General features: G+C 37.2%; 1 protein-coding gene across 7 annotated transcripts in view; it reads left to right on the plus strand.

The window, feature by feature from the left end:
* The window catches only part of GRIA4 (glutamate ionotropic receptor AMPA type subunit 4), a 639,355-nt gene that overhangs the window by 215,596 nt on the left and 404,827 nt on the right, over window positions 1–18,932 (plus strand). For all 7 annotated transcript variants that reach the window (XM_070473691.1, XM_070473688.1, XM_070473690.1 and 4 more), the window contains exon 4: window positions 12,759–12,998. In XM_070473691.1, the coding sequence (XP_070329792.1) occupies window positions 12,759–12,998 (240 nt within the window). The remainder of the gene's footprint in view (window positions 1–12,758; window positions 12,999–18,932) is intronic.

Here is an 18,932-nt window from a genome sequence, read left to right on the forward strand (position 1 = left end):
GCTTAAAAAGTTCAGTGTTTTAAAAAATGCATAGAGTAAGGAAGAACAAAAGAGGAGGGGCCTCTAATTCAGCCTAAGGAAATCAGGGAAAGTTTGTGAGACAATAAAATTTCTGCATTATTAGGATTGATAACTCATAGGAAGGCCAAAATATATCAAGGGTTATGCCAAACATAAGTTTGGATGAAATTACTAGTTTAGACCACAACACCTTAGTAACATATACAGCAAAGACTTACAGAATTATTACTAATTCTATAATATGAAGCATACATTTTAAAAACAATTATAGATATATATATATATAGATATAGATACTATGTGTAAAATAGATAGCTTGCAGGAAACTGCTGTAACACAGGGAGATCAGACTGGCACTCTGTGATGACCTAGAGTGATGGTGGAGAGGGGTGGATGGGAGGAAGGCTCAAGAGGAGGGGATATATTATAGTTGATTCACGCTGTTGTGTGGCAGAAGCCAACAAAATATTGTAAAGCAGTTCAGTTCAGTTCAGTCTCTCAGTCGTTTATGACTCTTTGCGACCCCATGGACTGCAGCATGCCACGTTTCCCTGTCCATCACCAACTCCCAGGGTCTACACAAATTTATCTCCATTGAGTCGGTGATGCCATCTAACAATCTCATCCTCTGTTGTCCCCTTCTCCTCCATCCTTCAATCTTTCCCAACATTGAGTCAGCCCTTCACATCAGGTGGCCAAATATTGGAGTTTCAGCTTCAACACCCAGGACTGATCTTCTTTAGGATGGACTGATTGGATCTCCTTGCAGTCCAAGGGACTCTCAAGAGTCTTCTCCAACACCACAGTTCAAAAGCATCAATTCTTCAGCACTCAGTTTTCTTTATACTTCAACACTCACATCCATACATGAACTACTGGAAGAACCATAGCCTTGACTAGATGGACCTTTGTTGGCAAAGTAATGTCTCTGCTTTTTAATATCTTGTGTAGGTCGGTCATAGCTTTTCTTCCAAGGAGCAAGCATTTTTTAATTTCATGGTTGCAGTCACCATCTGCAGTGATTTTGGAGCCCCAAAAAATAAAGTCTGTCACTGTTTCCATTGTTTCCCCATCTATTTGCCCTGAAGTGATGAGACCAGGTGCCCTGATTTTAGTTTTCTGTATGTTGAGCTTTAAGCCAATTTTTTCACTCTCCTCTTATGTTTCATTGAGTGACTCTTTAGTTCTTCTTCACTGTCTGCCATAAATGTGATGTCATCTGCATAGTGGAAGTTATTGACATTTCTCCCAGCAATCTTGATTCCAGCTTGTGCTTCATCCAGCCCAGCGTTCTCATGATGTACTCTGCATATAAGTTCAATAAGCACAGTGACAATTTACAGCCTTGGTGTACTCCTTTTCCTATTTGGAAACAGTCTGTTGTTGCATGTCCAGTTCTAACTGTTGCTTCCTGACGTGCATACAGATTTCTCAAGAGGCAGATCAGGTGGTCTGGCATTCCCATCTCTTGAAGAATTTTCCACATTTTGTTGTGATCCACACAGTCAAAGGCTTTGTCATAGTCAATAAAGCAAAAATAGATGTTTTTTCTAGAACTCTATTAAGAAGAGGTGGCAAGAATACACAGAGGAACTGTACAAAGAAAGATCTTCATGACCCAGATAATCAGCTTCATTACTTAAGTCATTCCATAAAGCCTAGTAAAGGAATTATGTGTTTATAATGTACAGACACCTACACAAGATTTCATGGATCACAAAGAATCCGGGAAACATTACAGCACAAAAGGAACACAGTAAATACCCCATAATTGACCTCAAGGAAATGATGATCCATGAATTGCCTCACAAAGAATGCAAAATAATTGTCTAAACGTTCTCAACCACAGGAGAGGACAGATAAGCAATTTAAAGAAATCAGGAAAGCAATACCAAGAAATGGGAAGTTCAACAACAACAGCAACAAATAGAAATAGAAAATATAAAAAGAACTAAATAGGAACCTTGGAGTTCAAAAATATAATGACTCACTGGAGGACTCAATAGAAAGTTTCACCAGCAGGCTGAACCAACAATAGAAAGAATCAGTGAGCTTAAAGACACACTACATGTAAATATCCAATTGGAGTAACATTAAAAAAAAAAAAAAAAAAAGGAGGAAAGAAAGAAAATGAAGAAAACCTACAAGACTTAAGAGATACCATAAGATAAACAATCTATGCATTATGGGAGTTCTGGAAGAAGAGAAGAAAATAGGAACTGAAAAGTTGCTTAAAAAAATAATGGTTGAAAATTTCCTAGATCAGGGACAAGATTGGGACATTCAACATCATTCAAGATCATAGGTCACTAAATTCAACTCGAAGGGTTCCTGTCCTTTTGCATGTTTATTGAATTTTCACCATTCTTTTCTGATATCTTGAAACGTCTTTATTATCATTGCTCTCAGTTCTTTTTCAGATAGGTTGCCTATTTTCTTTTCATTAATTCGGTCTTAGAAGTTTTTACCTTGCTCCTCCATCTGTAACATATACTTTTGTCCCTTCATTTTTTTGTATGAATAAGATTGTGTTCCTGTCTTACTAGTTGTTTGGCCTGAGGTTTCCAGCAGTGAGATTTGCAGGCAGTTGGGTAGAGCTGAGTCTTTGTGTTGAGATGTGAATCTCTGAGATACCTCACTTGGATTAATATTCCCCGGGTCCTGACATATTTTGTCACTCCAGCAGTTCGGATTCAGTACTACCACCTCAGGGCCTCAGGCATGATTTCTGCACTGCAAATGGGGATGCCTCAAGTTGTGGAGTGTGGGGGAAAAAAGAGAGAGAGAGAGAGAGAAAGGAGCATCAACATATATACACTATCATGTATTAAGTGGCTAGCTGTTGAGAAGTTGCTGTGTAGCACAGGAAGTCCAATCTGGCACTCTGTGATGACCTGGAGCAATGAGATGTGGGGAGGGGAAGGAGGTTTGGGAAGGAGGGACGTATGTATACTTATGGTATACATAGACGTATACATATGTATACTTTGTGTTGTTGTATGGCAGAAAACAACACACCACTGTAAAAAAAAATAGAAAAAAGAAAAAGAAAAGACTTGAATAGGCATTTCTCTAAAGACAAACTGATATATGAAAAGATGCTCAACATTAGAGAATCAATCAATCTGGGAAAGGCAAATCAAAACCACAATGTGATATCACTTCACACCTGTTAGAATGACTAATATCAATAAGACAAGTGATAACTGTGTAAAAAGTAAAACTGTAAAAGATGTGGAGAAAAAGGAAAGCTCAAACTTTGTGAGGGGGATGGAGGATACAAATTGGTATAGCCACTATAGATAACAATATAGAGGCGCCTCAAAAAATTAAAATGGCACTACCATATGATACATTAATGCCACTTTTGGGTGTATATCTGAAGGGAATTAAATCACTATCTCAAAGAGATATCTACATAGCCGTGTTCACTGCAGCATTATTGTACATGATTGTTATACAGTAGCCAGTGCAAGGAAACAACATAAGTACTCACTGATAGGTGAATAAATAATATAGATAATTCATATTTTTATGAAATTTTATGAACGGATGCAAAAGTATAATTTTTAGCACCAAACTGAAAGCCAGTATCTTAGATTGGAGTTCCAAATCTCTGAAACTCTTTTTTTCAGTAAAGTATAAATTAAGATTAATTGAAGCAGATTAACAGATTAGTTCGTACATAAAGACTGAGAGTGGGCCAACTTGCACGAAAAATCCACTTAATTTTGCATGAGAATCAAAGGAACAGGAAAGCATGAAATAAGAAACTCACTTAGTAACTCCAAGCTATATACCAAATTAATAGTACTTACAACAGGTCAGTTCAGTTCAGTCGCTCAGTCGAGTCTGACTCTTTGCGACCCCATGAATCGCAGCACTGCCAGGCCTCCCTGTCCATCACCAACTCCCGGAGTTTACTCAAACCCATGTCTATCGAGTCGGTGATGCCATCCAACCATCTCATCCTCTGTCATCCCCTTCTCCTCCTGCCCTCAATCTTTCCCAGCATCAGGGTCTTTTCCAACGAGTCAACTCTTTGCATGAAGTGGCCAAAGTATTGGAGTTTCAGCCTCAGCCTCAGTCCTTCCAATGAACACCCAGGACTGATTTCCTTTAGGATGGACTGGTTGGATGTCCTTGAACTTCAAGGGACTCTCAAGGGCCTTCTCCAACACCACAGTTCAAAAACATTAATTTTTCGGTGCTCAGATTTCTTCACAGTCCAACTCTCACATCCATACATGACCACTGGAAAAGCCACAGCCTTGCCTAGATGGACATTTTTGACAAAGTAATGTCTGTGCTTTTTAATATGCTATCTAGTTTGGTCATAACTTTCCTTCCAAGGAGGAAGCGTCTTCTAATTTCATGGCTACAATCACCATCTGCAATGATTTTGGAGCCCCCCAAAATAAAGTCTGACACTGTTTCCACTGTCTCCCCATCTATTTCCCATGAAGTGATGGGGCTGGATGCCATGATCTTATTTTTTCTGAATGTTGAGCTTTAAACCAACTTTTTCACTCTCCTCTTTCACTTTCATCAAGAGGCTTTTTAGTTCCTCTTCACTTTCTACCATAAAGGTGGTGTCATCTGCATATCTGAGGTTTTTTATATTTCTCCCGGCAATCTTGATTCCAGCTTGTGCTTCCTCCAGCCCCGCGTTTCTCATGATGTACTCTGCATATAAGTTAAATAAGCAGGGTGACAATATACAGCCTTGATGTACTCCTTTTCCTATTTGGAACCAGTCTGTTGTTCCATGTCCAGTTCTAACTGTCGCTTCCTGACCTGCATACAGGTTTCTTAAGAGGCAGGTCAGGTGGTCTGGTATTCCCATCTCTTTCAGAATTTTCCACAGTTTATTGTGATCCATACAGTTGAAGGCTTTGGAATAGTCAATAAAGCAGAAATAGATGTTTTTCTGTAGCTCTCTTTTTTGATGATCCAGTGGATGTTGGAGATCTGATCTCTGGTTCCTCTGCCTTTTCTAAAACCAGCTTGAACATCTGGAAGTTCACAGTTTATGTATTGCTGAAGCCTGGCTTGGAGAATTTTGAGGATTACTTTACTAGTGTGTGAGATGAGTGCAATTGGTGCAGTAGTTTGAGCATTCTTTGCCATTGCCTTTCTTTGAGATTGAAATGAAAACTGACCTTTTCCACAAATATATCCAAATCTTGGTGGAACTTTCATGAGGTTAAGGTCCAATCCAGCAATACTTCTATTAGATGCTTTAAATCAAAGAATTTAATTGAATTCAAACTGAAAATATACATGTTAAATTATGATGTTTCTCATAACTTCCAGGAAAATTATAGCAAGTTACATAGTCAGAACAAGCTTTCTAGGTTAGTGAATCTACTCCGTTAATAAAATTTTAGTTCCTAATGAATATAGAATTAGAATTGAATATTCTTTCTAGGTAGAATTTCTTTATAAACCCTAATGCAAACATTCATGAAAATAATTGGTATTTGTTATACAGAATCTGAATACTTGGTTTTCGATGAACTGTGGAATTTTACTCTCTAATCCTTTTGTGTTCATATTAAACACTAAAACTACTTAAATTTATACACAAATATAGAAAATTTGTGTTCATAAGATCAACTACTTACTAATTGCCTCATATATATAGACTTACATGCATGCTCATTTGCTCAGTCCTATTCAACTCTTTGAGACCTCATGCTCTGTGGACCATCAGGCTTCTCTGTCCATAGATTGTTCTGGGAAAGAATACTAGAGTAGACTACCATTTTCTACTCCAGGGGACCTTTTCAACACAGGGATCAACCCACCCATGTCTCTTGTGTTTCCTGCATTGACAGGTAGATTGTTTACCACTGAGATACCTGGGAAGTCCAGTCTTACATATATTATCTCATATGATCCTTGGCATTTTGTATATTCATTGTTGTGGTTGTTCAGTTACTCAGTCATGCCTGACTATTTGAGACCCCATGGACTGCAGCATGCCAGGCTTCCCTGTCCTTCACTATCTCCTGGAGCTTGCTCAAACTCAAGTCCATGGAATCAGTGATGCCATCCAACCATCTCATCCTCTGTCATCCACTGCTACTCCTGTCTTCTATCTTTCCCGGTCTTCTTTTTTTTTTTTTTAAATGTTTAAAATACAGTTTTTTTTTTGTTTTTTTTTTGTTTTTTTAATTTTTTATTAGTTGGAGGCTAATTACTTTACATCATTACAGTAGTTTTTGTTATACATTGATATGAATTAGCCATGGATTTACATGTACTCCCCATCTTCTAATGAGTCAACTCTTCACATCAGGTGGCCAAATTACTGGAGTTTCAGTTTCAGCATCAGTACTTCCATTGAGTATTCAGGTCTGATTTCCTTTAGAATTGACTGGTTTGATCTATCAGTTCAAGGGACTCTCAAGAGTCTTCAACCACAGTTCAAAAACATCAATTCTAGGTGCTCAGCTTTCTTTATGGTCAAACTCTCACATCGATACATGACTACTGGAAAAAGTATAGCCTTGACTAGATGGACCTTTTTTGCAAAGTAATGTCTTTGATTTTCAATACACTGTCTAGATTTGTCATGGTTTTCTTTCAATGAGCAAGCATCTAAATTCATGGCTGCAGTCACCATCTTCAGTGATTTTGGAGCCCAAGAAAATAAAGTCTCTAATTGTTTCCATTGTTTTACCATCTATTTGTCATGAAGTGATGGGACCAGATGCCATGATCTTGGTTTTTTGAATGTTGAGTTTTAGACAGACATTTTAACTCTCCTCTTTCACATTCATCAAGAGGCTCTTTAGTTCCTCTTTGCTTTCTGCCGTAATACTGGTGTCATATTCACATCTGAGGTTACTGATATTTCTCCTTGCAATCTTGATTCCAGCTTGTGCTGGATTTTTGCATATATTCCAGCTTATGCTGAATTTTGCATAATATACTCTGAATAAAAGTTTAATAACCAGGGTGACAATGTACAGCCTTATAATACTCCTTTCCCAATTTGGAACCAGTCTGTTGTTCCATGCCCAGTTTTAGCTGTTTCTTCTTAACCTGCATACAGGTTTCTCAGGAGGCAGGTAAAGTTGCCTGATATTCCCATTTCTTAAAGATTTTTCCAGTCTGTTGTGATCTACACAGTCAAAGGCTTTAGCATAGTCAATGAAACAGAAATAGATGTTTTCCTGGAATTCTCTTGACTTTTCTATGATCCAAAGGATGTTAGAAATTTGGAATCTAGTTATCTAATCTAATCTAATTTCTAATCTAATTTAGAAATTTAGAAAATCTGCCTTTTCTAAATGCACTTTAACATATGGAAGTTCTTGGTTCACATCCTGTTGAAGCCTAGCTAGAAGAACTTTGAGCATTACTTTGCTAGCATGTGAAATGAGAGCAATTGTGAACTGGTTTGAACATTCTTTGACATTGCCCTTCCTTCGGACTGAAATGAAAACTGACATGTTTCTGTCTTGTGGTCAGTGCTGAGTTTTCCAAATTCCCTGGCATACTGAAGGCAGCACATTCACAGCATCATCCTTTTAGGGTTTGAAATAGCTCAGCTGGAATTCCATCACCTCCACCAGCTTTTTTTGCAGTGATGCTTCCTAAGGCCCACTTGACTTCACACTCCAAAATATCTGACTCCAGGTGAGTGATCACACCATCGTGGTTATCTAGTCTTTATGATCTTTTCTGCATAGCTCTTCTGTCCTTGCCACCTCTTCTTAATATCTTCTACTTCTGTTAGGTCCATACTGTTTCTGTCTTTTATTGTACCCATCTTGCTTTAAATGTTCCCTTGGTATCTCTAATTTTCTTGAAGAGCTCTCTAGTCTTTCCTATTCTATTTTTACCCTCTATTTCTTTGCACTGATCACTTAAGAAGGCTTTCTTATCTCTCCTTCCTATTCTTTGGAACTCTGCATTCAGATGGGTGTATCTTTCCATTTCTCCTTTACCTTTCACTTCTTCCCCCCCGCCCCCCTCCCCCAGCTATTTGTAAGGCCTCTTCACACAACCATTTTGTCTTTTTGCATTTCTTTTTCTTGGGGATGTCTTTAATCCCCACTTTCTGTACAATGTTATGAACCTCCATCCATAGATCTTCAGGCACACTGTCTATCATATCTAATCCCTTGAATCTATTTGTCACTGTCCCTGTATAATCATAAGGGATTTGATTTAGGTCATACCTGAATGGCTTTTTGGGTTTCCCTAATTTCTTTAATTTAATTCTGAATTTTGCAATAAGGAGTTCATGATCTGAGCCACAGTCGACACACCTGATTTTTTTTTTTTTTTTTTTTTTTTTTCTGACTGTATAGAGCTTCTCCTCCTTCCACTACAAAGAATACAATCAGTCTGATTTCAGTATTGACCATCTGGTATTGTCCTTATGTAGAGTCAACTCTCATGCTGTTGGAAGAGGGTGTGTGTTATGACCAGTCCAGTGCATTCTTTTGGCAAAAGTCCATTCGGTTTTGCCCTGCTTCATTTTTTTACTCTAAGACCAAACTTGCCTGTTACTCCAGGTATCTCTTAACTTCCTACTTTTTCATTGTGGTCTTTACGATGAAAAGGACATCTGTTTGGGGTATTATTTATGGAAGGTCCTGTACATCTTTATAAAACCATTCAAATTCAGCTCCTGTTCATTAGTGTTTGGGGTATAACCTTGTGAACTGTGACATTGAATAATTTGCCTTGAAAATGAAAGAGATCATCCTGTTGTTTTTGAGATTGCACTGAAGTACTTCTGTAGCCAGAGCCCCTGTGCCCTGGCAAGTTACTGCTGAACAGTGCCTCCACAGGAGATCCTCATATACTCAAAGGCAGGTCTGGCTCAGTCTCTTGTGTAGATCACTTCTCCATTCTCTGGGTCCAGTTGCACAGAACGAATTGTTTGCACCCACCAAGAGTCACTGGTGGGTCTGTGATTTGATTTTAAACATGATTGTGCCCCTTCTCCTGTCTTGTCTGGACTTCTCCTTGCCCTTGGAGTGGGGTATCTTTTTTTGGTGGGATCCAACATACTCCAGTCGATTGTTGTTCAGCATTAGATGCAATTTTGGTGTTTTTACAGGAGAAGATGAGTGCAAATCCTTCTACTCCACCATCTTATTCATCTCAACTGTGACAAATAAGAATAAGGAATTTATCCCAGTCTGGGATTAGTATAAGATGACACCACTCTTATGGCAGAAAATGAAGAGGAACTAAAGAGCCTCTTGATGAAGAGACACTTATTTATTGGAAGAAAATCTATAACAAAGCTAGACATTACTTTGCTGACAAAGGCTCTTATAGTCAAAGCTATAGTTTTCTCAGTAGTCATGTACGGATATGAGAGTTGAACCATAAAGAAAGCTGAGCACTGAAGAACTGATGACTTAGAACTGTGGTGTTGGAGAAGACTCTTGAGAGTCCTTTGGACTGCAAGGGGATCAAACCTTAGTCAATTCTAAAGGAAATCAACTCTGAATATTCACTAGAAAGACCGATGCTTTAGCTTTAGCTAAAGCTCCAGTACTTTGGCCACCTGATGTGAAGAGCTGACTCCTTAGGGAAAAAGAAAAAACAAAAAAAAACTGATGCTGGGAAAGGTTGAAGGCAGGAGGAGAAGGGGACGACAGAGGATCAGATGGTTGGATTGCATCACTGACTCAATGGATATGAGTTTGAATGAACTCCAGGAGATGTGGAGGACAGGGAAACCTGGTGTGCTGCAGTCCATGGGGTCACAATGAGTTAGACACGACTGAGTGACTGAATAATAACAAACTGGTTATAAGTAAAAACACTATGGTTTTAACTTATTTGCAAAGTTTGCAGACTTTCCCCTACATCTTAATGTCAAGCCTATCTTAGTCTTATTTATATGAACTTAAACTGTGGTCCCTTAGTTGGGCTTTAATTTTTATGGAACATGCATGCATCTCTTAGAGAACATCATCTAAAGAAAATCAATAGCACTTTTATTTTTTCATTGTTACCCTCTTCTGATTCAATTAAATATCTTAGACTCTATCCCCAATTTCAAGACACATAATAGAAAAGGACAAAGGAAACATTTCCAGATTTTATTAATTTATCTTATCTAATTATTCTTCATAATTTCCTATGTCCCAGATATAGAAAATAGATATAAATGTTACCAGGATTGCCATTTTCTTCAAGCACCTATTACTGCAAGTTTCTTATGTTTCACAAGGAACTATTCCACTATCCAACATTCTAGGCTTCTTAATGAATTTCTCAATTGAAGTTGTATGTAAGTCTTTCTATAACTAAAAAGTTCTTAAGCTAGCTATATAAACCCAGGAGAAATAGGCCTTTAACCATATGTGATTAACTGTTAAGAACTTGGAGTTCAAACATTCTTGATTTACTGTATATACAATAAAGAGCACCATTTAATTCAGGTCTATATCCATTAAATTTTATTTTAAAAGTCACCCAAGTTTGAAATCAGTCATGTCAAAAGAGGATCAAAATATGATTTTGCAAGAATCTTGAGAAAAGTTTTCTTTGTTTTTTTTTTTTCCCCTCTCTTTATGAATTTGCTTTCTTGTCCTTGTAACAACTGGGAGCATGGGAAAGAAAGATCAAGATCAAGATCATTTGTTTACCTGAAGTTCTTTTAAATACTTCAGGAAAATTTGGTTCCATTGGGTTTGAGAATTGCTTCCACCTAGAAGATAAAAACTGTGGAAAATTCTGAAAGAGATGGGAATATCAGACCACCTGACCTGACTCTTGAGAAGCCTGTATGCAGGTCAGGAAGCAACAGTTAGAACTGGACATGGAACAACAGACTGGTTCCAAATAGGAAAAGGAGTACATCAGGGCTGTATATTGTCACCCTGCTTGTTTAATTTATATGCAGAGTACATCCTGAGAAACACTGGGCTGGAGGAAGCACAAGCTGGAATCAAGATTGCCGGGAGAAATATCAATAACCTCAGATATGCAGATGACACCACCCTTATGGCAGAAAGTGAAGAGGAACTAAAAAGTCTCTTGATGAAAGTGAAAGAGGAGAGTGAAAAAGTTGGCTTAAAGCTTAGCATTCAGAAAACTAAGATCACGGCATCTGATCCCATCACCTCATGGGAAATAGATGAGGAGACAGTGGAAACAGTGTCAGACTTTATTTTTTTGGGCTCCAAAATTACTGCAGATGGTGACTGCAGCCATGAAATTAAAAGACGCTTCCTCCTTGGAAGACAAGTTATGACCAACCTAGATAGCATATTAAAAAGCACAGACATTACTTTGCCAACAGAGGTCCATCTGGTCAAGGCTATGGTTTTTCCAGTGGTCATGTATGGATGTGAGAGTTGGACTGTGAGGAAAGCTGAGCACCGAAAAATTGATGCTTTTGAACCGTGGTGTTGGGGAAGACTCTTGAGAGTCCCTTGGACTGCAAGGAGATCCAACCAGTCCATCCTAAAGGAGATCAGTCTTGGCTGCTCATTGGAAGGACAGATGCTGAGGCTGAAACTCCAATACTTTGGCCACCTCATGCGAAGTGTTGAGTCGTTGGAAAAGACCCTGGTGCTGGGAGGGATTGGGGGCAGGAGGAGAAGGGGACGACAGAGGATGAGATGGTTGGATGGCATCACCGACTTGATAGACATGGGTTTGAGTAAACTCCGGGAGTTGGTGATGGACAGGGAGGCCTGGCGTGCTGCGATTCATGGGGTCGCAAAGAGTCGGACAAGACTGAGCGACTGAACTGAACTGAGAATCTACACAGTAGCTCCGCTGGTGAAGAATCTGTCTGGAATGCAGGAGACACCAGTCCTATTCCTGGGCTGGGAAGATCTCCTGGAGAAGGGACAGGCTACCCACACCAGTATTCTTGGGCTTTCCTGGTGTTTCAGATGGTTAAAGAATCTGCTTGCAGTGAGGGTAGACCTAGGTTCTATCCCTGGGTTAGGAAGATCCCCTGGAGGAGGGCATGGCAACCCCCTCCAATATTCTTGCCTGGAGAAGCCCCATGGACAGAGGAGCCTTGGCGGATGGCAGTCCATGAGGTCACACACGACTGAGCGGCTAAGGCACGCACGTACACAGAAGCTACGCAACGGGCCACAGTCCCACTCACCTTCTAGGACAGCACAATAATGACTTTCCAGATAGCATAACCTCTTGTTTTTCAATGTAAACCAAGAGAACTCTAACGTTGTGGTAAAAACTGAAACTGACTTTGCAAAAGAAAACAAAAAGTAACAATTTAGACCAAGTAGCAAATGCAATCCAATTCAAAATAGAAAAGATAAATAAATGCATATAGCTTAAGAAGGATAGCACTGAGGTAATTTAAATGCTACTCCAATTAATAATCATACATTTTTAAGTATAATATCATATTTTTGCATATAATAAAAATACAGAATAAAATGAGGATTTGTCATACTTAAAAATTTCTAGCATTGGATTTGTCACATTATCATGGAGAGCTATATATTACTTCATTTTAGTCAAAATTTCCTTAATTCAAATTGGTTTCTTGAGTAAACCTCTTGTTATCTCATTCATTGCAGGGCATTGAGTACAGCCTCAAGAGTTCATTAATTATTTATATGATTGATTGCATACTTCACTTTTTCTCTTTCTTCATATTATATTCCTGACATATTAATGATTTAGAATTTTTTTCATAAACTGTAGATGTGGAGTCAACAATTTTAAAGTTTGCTAATAGTTTTTTTCTTCCTCTTCTCTTTTAGTCTGTTCCCAGTATTCCAGAGGAGTATTTGCCATTTTTGGACTCTATGATAAGAGGTCAGTACATACCTTGACCTCATTCTGCAGCGCCTTACATATCTCCCTCATCACACCAAGTTTTCCTACTGAGGGGGAGAGCCAGTTTGTGCTGCAGCTAAGGCCTTCCTTAAGAGGAGCCCTCTTGAGTCTGCTGGATCACTATGAATGGAACTGTTTTGTATTCCTGTATGACACAGACAGGGGTAAGTTGAAATTCCACATCTACATAAGCAAAAGTCTAATTTTCAGTTTAAATGGCTTTGCATCACTTGTGTGATTTAGCAATATATTTTGATCCCTAATATGGCTTAAATGAGAAAATGGTCAATATGAATTCTTACTGTTTTTATCTTGACTTGGGGAAAAGTTTCTAATTAAATGAGCTTCAAATTCACAAGGTCACTCAAGCAATGTCTTCTCTGTTACTTAGTTTAAATTGAATTAGATTTTTTTTTTTAAATTTTCATGATGCTATTTCAGGTGCAGTCATAAAATAAGTGTGTGTGTGGTTTATTTATTTATTTTTTATTTTTTTACCTCAAATGCATACCCCTTAATATTTCAGAAGATTTTAAAACAGTATCAGGTTGAGTTAAATGTGTAATTGAAGGGTCATGACAGTGAGAATAAAGATTTAGTGGTAAGAGCTCTGCTTGCTGGCAACCTTTCACTTTATCTTTTCTATAAGTCTATATAGATTAGTAACTGATAAAATATGATCCTTGTATTGAATAAACAAGATAGATAACATTAAATTATTGAAATACATACAATTTTGTACAATGCTGAAATATTTTGACTTTATTTGGAGGTATATCTTAAAGAATTCCAATTTTACTCAGTTTTGCTCTTTATTTGTTGACCAAAATCATAGCAATATATTATGTTTCAAAACGAACATCCGGGAAGCACCTATAGGGTTTTGTCCAGTCTATTTTCCTTAAAGCATAAGATTTATGAGCAAACAAGAAGTTATAGTAAAAGTTCAACCAGACAACATTTTAAGAATATACTTGAATAAGTCCATCTGTAAAATAAATTTAAAATAAATGTAAAAATAATAAACAAGCAAAATAAGTCATTTGAATATATAATTATCTTCAAAATCCAATTATCCAGAATCTTATATTCAAAGATGAAAATTCATTAAATGAATTCATTTCTCATTAAAATTTGCATATTTTATGATATTTAATTTACACACCAATTTAAGCCATTCTTGGTAAACTTGCCATTTGGAAACAAGCTCAGAAAATTTAATATCATCAGTGTATTTTCTTCAGGATTGTAGCATGCACTTTCTCACTTGAAAATTTGGGAGCACATCTATATTTCATAATGTCATTTTCCAATAGCTGGCAATTGGAAAGCATTGCAATTCAAAGCACCCTGGTGATGGTGGTTTAGTTGCTAAGTCATGTCCGACTCTTGAAACACCATGGACTGTAGCCTGCCAGGCTCCTCTGTTCATGGGATTCTCTAGGCAAGAATACTGGATTGGGTTGCTACTTCCATCTCCAGGAGATTTTCCTGACCTAGGAATTGAACCCAGGTCTCCTGCATTGCAGGCAGATTCTTTACCAACTGAGTTACAAAGCATCCTAGAGGATAAACTATGGATTAAAAAATTACCACTCTGTTCATGTCTAACTTTTGGAAATATCCTTAAACAAAAGGACATGAAAATGGAATCATAATACAAATTAAAACAACGAGATACTACTATATATCTAGCAGATAACCAAAATTCAGATCACTAACAATATCAAAGGATGATTAGGACATGGAGAAACAGGAATTCTCCTTCATTGTTTGTGGGAACACAAAGTGGTATAGTTACTTTAGAAGACAATTTGACGATTCCTTACAAAATTAAGTTATTCCTGCTATACAATCCATCAGCAATGCTCCTTAATATTTTCATCCAAATCACAGAAAAATCATCACACAAATGTTTATAACAGTTTTATTCATAATAGTCACAACTTAAAAGCAACCAAGATGCCCTTCAGTAGGGGAAGAGAAGATTAAACTGTGGTTGCTGTTCACTCATTAAGTCATGTCAAACGTTGAGCCCCATAGACTGCAGCATGCCAGGCTTCCCTGTCCTCTGCTATGTCCCAGAGTGCTCAAATGCATGTGCATTGAGTCAGTGATGCCATCCAACCATCTGATCCTCTGTCATCCCCTTCTCCTCCTGCCCTCAATCTTTCCCAGCATTGGGGTCTTTTCCAACAAGTCAGCTCTTTGCATCAGGTGGCCAAAGTACTGGAGCTTCAGCTTCAGTATCAGTTCTTCCAATGAATATTCAAGATTGATTTCCTTTAGGATTGACTGGTTTGATCTCCTTGCTGTCCAAGGGACTCTCAAGAGTCTTCTCCAGCACCTCAGTTTGAAAGTATCAGTTCTTCAGCACTCAGTCGTATTTATGGTCCAACTTCTCACATCTGTACATGACTACTGGAAAAACCATAGCTTTGACTTATATGGACCTTTGTTAAAAAAGTGATGTAGCTAATTTTTAATATGCTGTCTAGGTTTGACATAGCTTTTCCTCCAAAAAGCAAGTGTCATTTAACTTTTTGGCTGCAGTCACTGTCTGCAGTGATTTTGGAGTCCAAGAAACTAAAATCTGTCACTGTTTCCACCTTTTTGCCACTTATTTCCCATGAAATGATGGGACTGGATGCCATGAGCTTGCTTTTTTTTTTAAATTGAAGGATAATTACAGCATTGTGTTGGTTTCCGCCATACATGTACATGAATCAGCCATCGGTGTACGTATGTCCCCTCCCTCTTAAGCCTCTCTCCCACCCCACCCCATCCCACTTGCTTTTTGAATATTGATCTTAAGCAGGTTTAAATGAAAGCGTTAGTCACTCGGTTGTGTCCAACTCTTTACAACCCCCTGAACTGTAACCCACCAGGCTTCTCTGTCCATGGAATTCTCCAAACAAGAATATTGGAGTGGGTAGCCATTCCTTTTTCCAGGGGATCTTCCCCACCCAGGGATCAAACTCGCATTTCTTATTCTGATTTGTGTTGTTGTATGGCGGAAACCAACGAGACTTCTCAGTCACTCAGTCCTGTCTGACTCTTTGCAGCCCTGTGGACTGTAGCCTGCTAGGCTCCACTGTCCATGGGATTTTTCCCAGAAGGAATGCTGGAACGGATTTCTATTTCCTTTTCCAAGGGATCTTTCCAACCCAGGCATTGAACTTACATCTCCCATGTTTCCTGCACTGGCAGATGGATTCTTTACCACTGAGCCACCTGTAAATCAATTATCCTTCAATTAATACATAAATAAATATAAAAAAATTATGCTTTGATTTGCACCTGTTTATACTTTTTAGGATATTCACTTCTGCATAACAATTCAGATGCTCTAATCTTAAACCAACTCCCATTACTTTTACCATGAGATCACTATAATGTAAGCAAACAATACTTGGTTACTTAAAGCTTCTTTTTCCTAGCTAAATATCTGCCGTCAAAGGATTAAATTCATCATGGTACAAACACTATTTCTCCTAATAAGCATCTTGAAATCATTAACCTACTTATTAGCTTGCTGCACAAAATGCCTCCTTTTTCTTGTTATCACCCAATAATTGAACTGGTTTACTTCTAACCAACTGATGCAAGTCACTCTCTAGAATCTCTAGTTTCTCTTCAGTAACTTACTTTGGGATGAATAGCTAGTCATTTGAACTGTATTCCGTGGTAGTAACTCAGAGCTTCCAAGGTGGTTCAAGTGTTAAAGAATCTGCCTGTTAATGCAAAAGCTGCAGGAGACATGGGTTTGATCCCTGGGTTTGGAAGATCCCCTGGAAGAGGAAATAGCTTTGCACTCCAGTATTCTTGCTTGAATAATCTCATGAACAGAGGAATACAGAGTTGGACATGATTGAGTGACTGAGCACACACACACATAGTAACTCAACCCAACTTTCAAGTATACACCTTTATTCCAGGTGGTAATTATATGAATTAAAAAATAACATGTTTCTTATGTTCATTTGATTCACTCTGCCATGATATTAACATTTTTCTCAATATTCTGGGTCTTACTCAAGCACTTCCAAAGGACAAGAATAACTTTCCCCCTTTGAAATTATTATACTTATTTTATGATTTTAGGATCACAAACCCAGTTTAACTCCTCTTAGATACTGTGTTTAAAATTATGCCTCATTATCACAAACTGAAGTATGAACCTCAGTTATGAAAGTGTGATTAACTTTTATCATAACATTGTTGGCTAAGAGCCATCTATATTTTTACATCATTAAGAATTAAAGGAAAAAAAGTAATTAAAGGAACATTCACACATCAACATTAGAGACCAGAATTTTTAAAAAATAGTGCACAAAACCAAATGTAAAGAAATAAGGTAGCATGGTATATTTTAGTACTTTTATCTAATCCTCCACTGTCATTATGAACTGCTCATCGAAACATTTCATCTATTAAAAGTAACTGCCTTAATATGATCCTGAATTTCTCTATGAACTTGAGTGAAACATAACTTACTTTTATTTTTTTAATTTATTTATTTTACTTGGAGGCTAATTACTTTACAATATTGTAGTGGTTTTGCCATGCATTGACATGAATCAGCCATGGGTGTACATGTCTTCCCCATCCTGAAACTCTTCCCTTCTCCCTCCCCATCTCATAACTTTCTGATGTCTCATAAGTTCTTATTTTGGAATAAATTATTTCATTGATCCACTGAGTTATTTCTTAAATTGTCATCACTTATTCTATTCTTTCCGTTGAAATGGTGGAGGAAAAAATAAAGATAATAGGTGGTGTAAGTGATCTCTTTACCCATTTAATGATTCAGTGTATCTATTTATCCATTTAGCATTCAATAAACCTTTGTTGCTCAGATTTCATCAGGTAATTTGATAAGTATTAACAATGCAACAATGAACAAGACACTACTGAAAATACACTCTTGCTATGACTTCATTAGGAAATAGTACACAGCATTCTACTCGACAGCTAGAAACTTGCCTTTGATTCATAGCTTGGTGTTTTTACAATTTTAAATTGGAACACAATTACTTTCCATAAAAATCATTGCCTTTTGAGGAAAAAAACATGGAACATCATTTAAACACAAACTTTGGTAAGATTTTTGTGCTAATAAAGATGACATTATTAAGTGCTTTAAAACATGGCTTATGTACCTACCTGAGAAACTGAATTTTAAATTTTGTTTAACTTTAATTGATTAATTTGAATGGTTACATTTGCCTAAAAGCTGCCATATTGGAAAACACAGCATATCTAACCAGTGAGCTCATTTATAATAATTTATTTCACTTTGAGTGAAATTTCCAAATCTCTTTTTGATTCATATTTTACTGTGTAAGAAAAGAACTTAGAGAACATCCTGTGCATAATCCTTTTATAGTAACTTTCACACTGCAATATGTATACATTTACATATCTTTTCTTCCTTTAGAAATGAAAGTTCTCCAGTTATTGTTATATCTTTTTATATCTATACCTTTCATTTTTAACATAGTAATGCCTGTTAGGCATACTATAAATATTAAATACATGAATTAATCAAATGAAGTCATTGGCAATAAGTATCAAATAATTTCAGAGCTCTAAAAACTAATCATGTAACTCATTTTTTATTAAAAGGCTTCCTAGGTGGCTCAGCAGTAAAGAATCCACCCTCAAGGCAGGAGACCCAGGTTCAATCCGTGGGTCAGAAAGATCCCCTAGAGAAGGAAGTGGCAATGTACTCCAGTATTGTTGTCCAGAGAATCCCATGGACAGAGTCTAGTGGGCTACTGTCCATGGGATTGGGTATCATATTTTAATGGACCGGACAGTTCATAGAATAGTCAAAATGAAAAATTCTCTTGTAGGAATGGTACTTGAATTGAATGCAATTTTATTATCATGAAAAAATAGTGAGAAAGCTGAAAAATAATGCTCTTAATTTAGATACATTAAATATTTTTAAAATTTTTAAATAATATTTTCAGTAATATAAAATCTTGAATTTTTTTCATATTTCCTTGAGTGAAAAAGACATTAATTTAAATATTTATAAAATAAATAATGGTCAATCTTCAATAAACCTTTTCAAAATAAATATTTTTACC

Source organism: Odocoileus virginianus, chromosome 10 (assembly GCF_023699985.2).
Source record: "Odocoileus virginianus isolate 20LAN1187 ecotype Illinois chromosome 10, Ovbor_1.2, whole genome shotgun sequence".
In the NCBI taxonomy this organism is placed as follows: domain Eukaryota; kingdom Metazoa; phylum Chordata; class Mammalia; order Artiodactyla; family Cervidae; genus Odocoileus; species Odocoileus virginianus.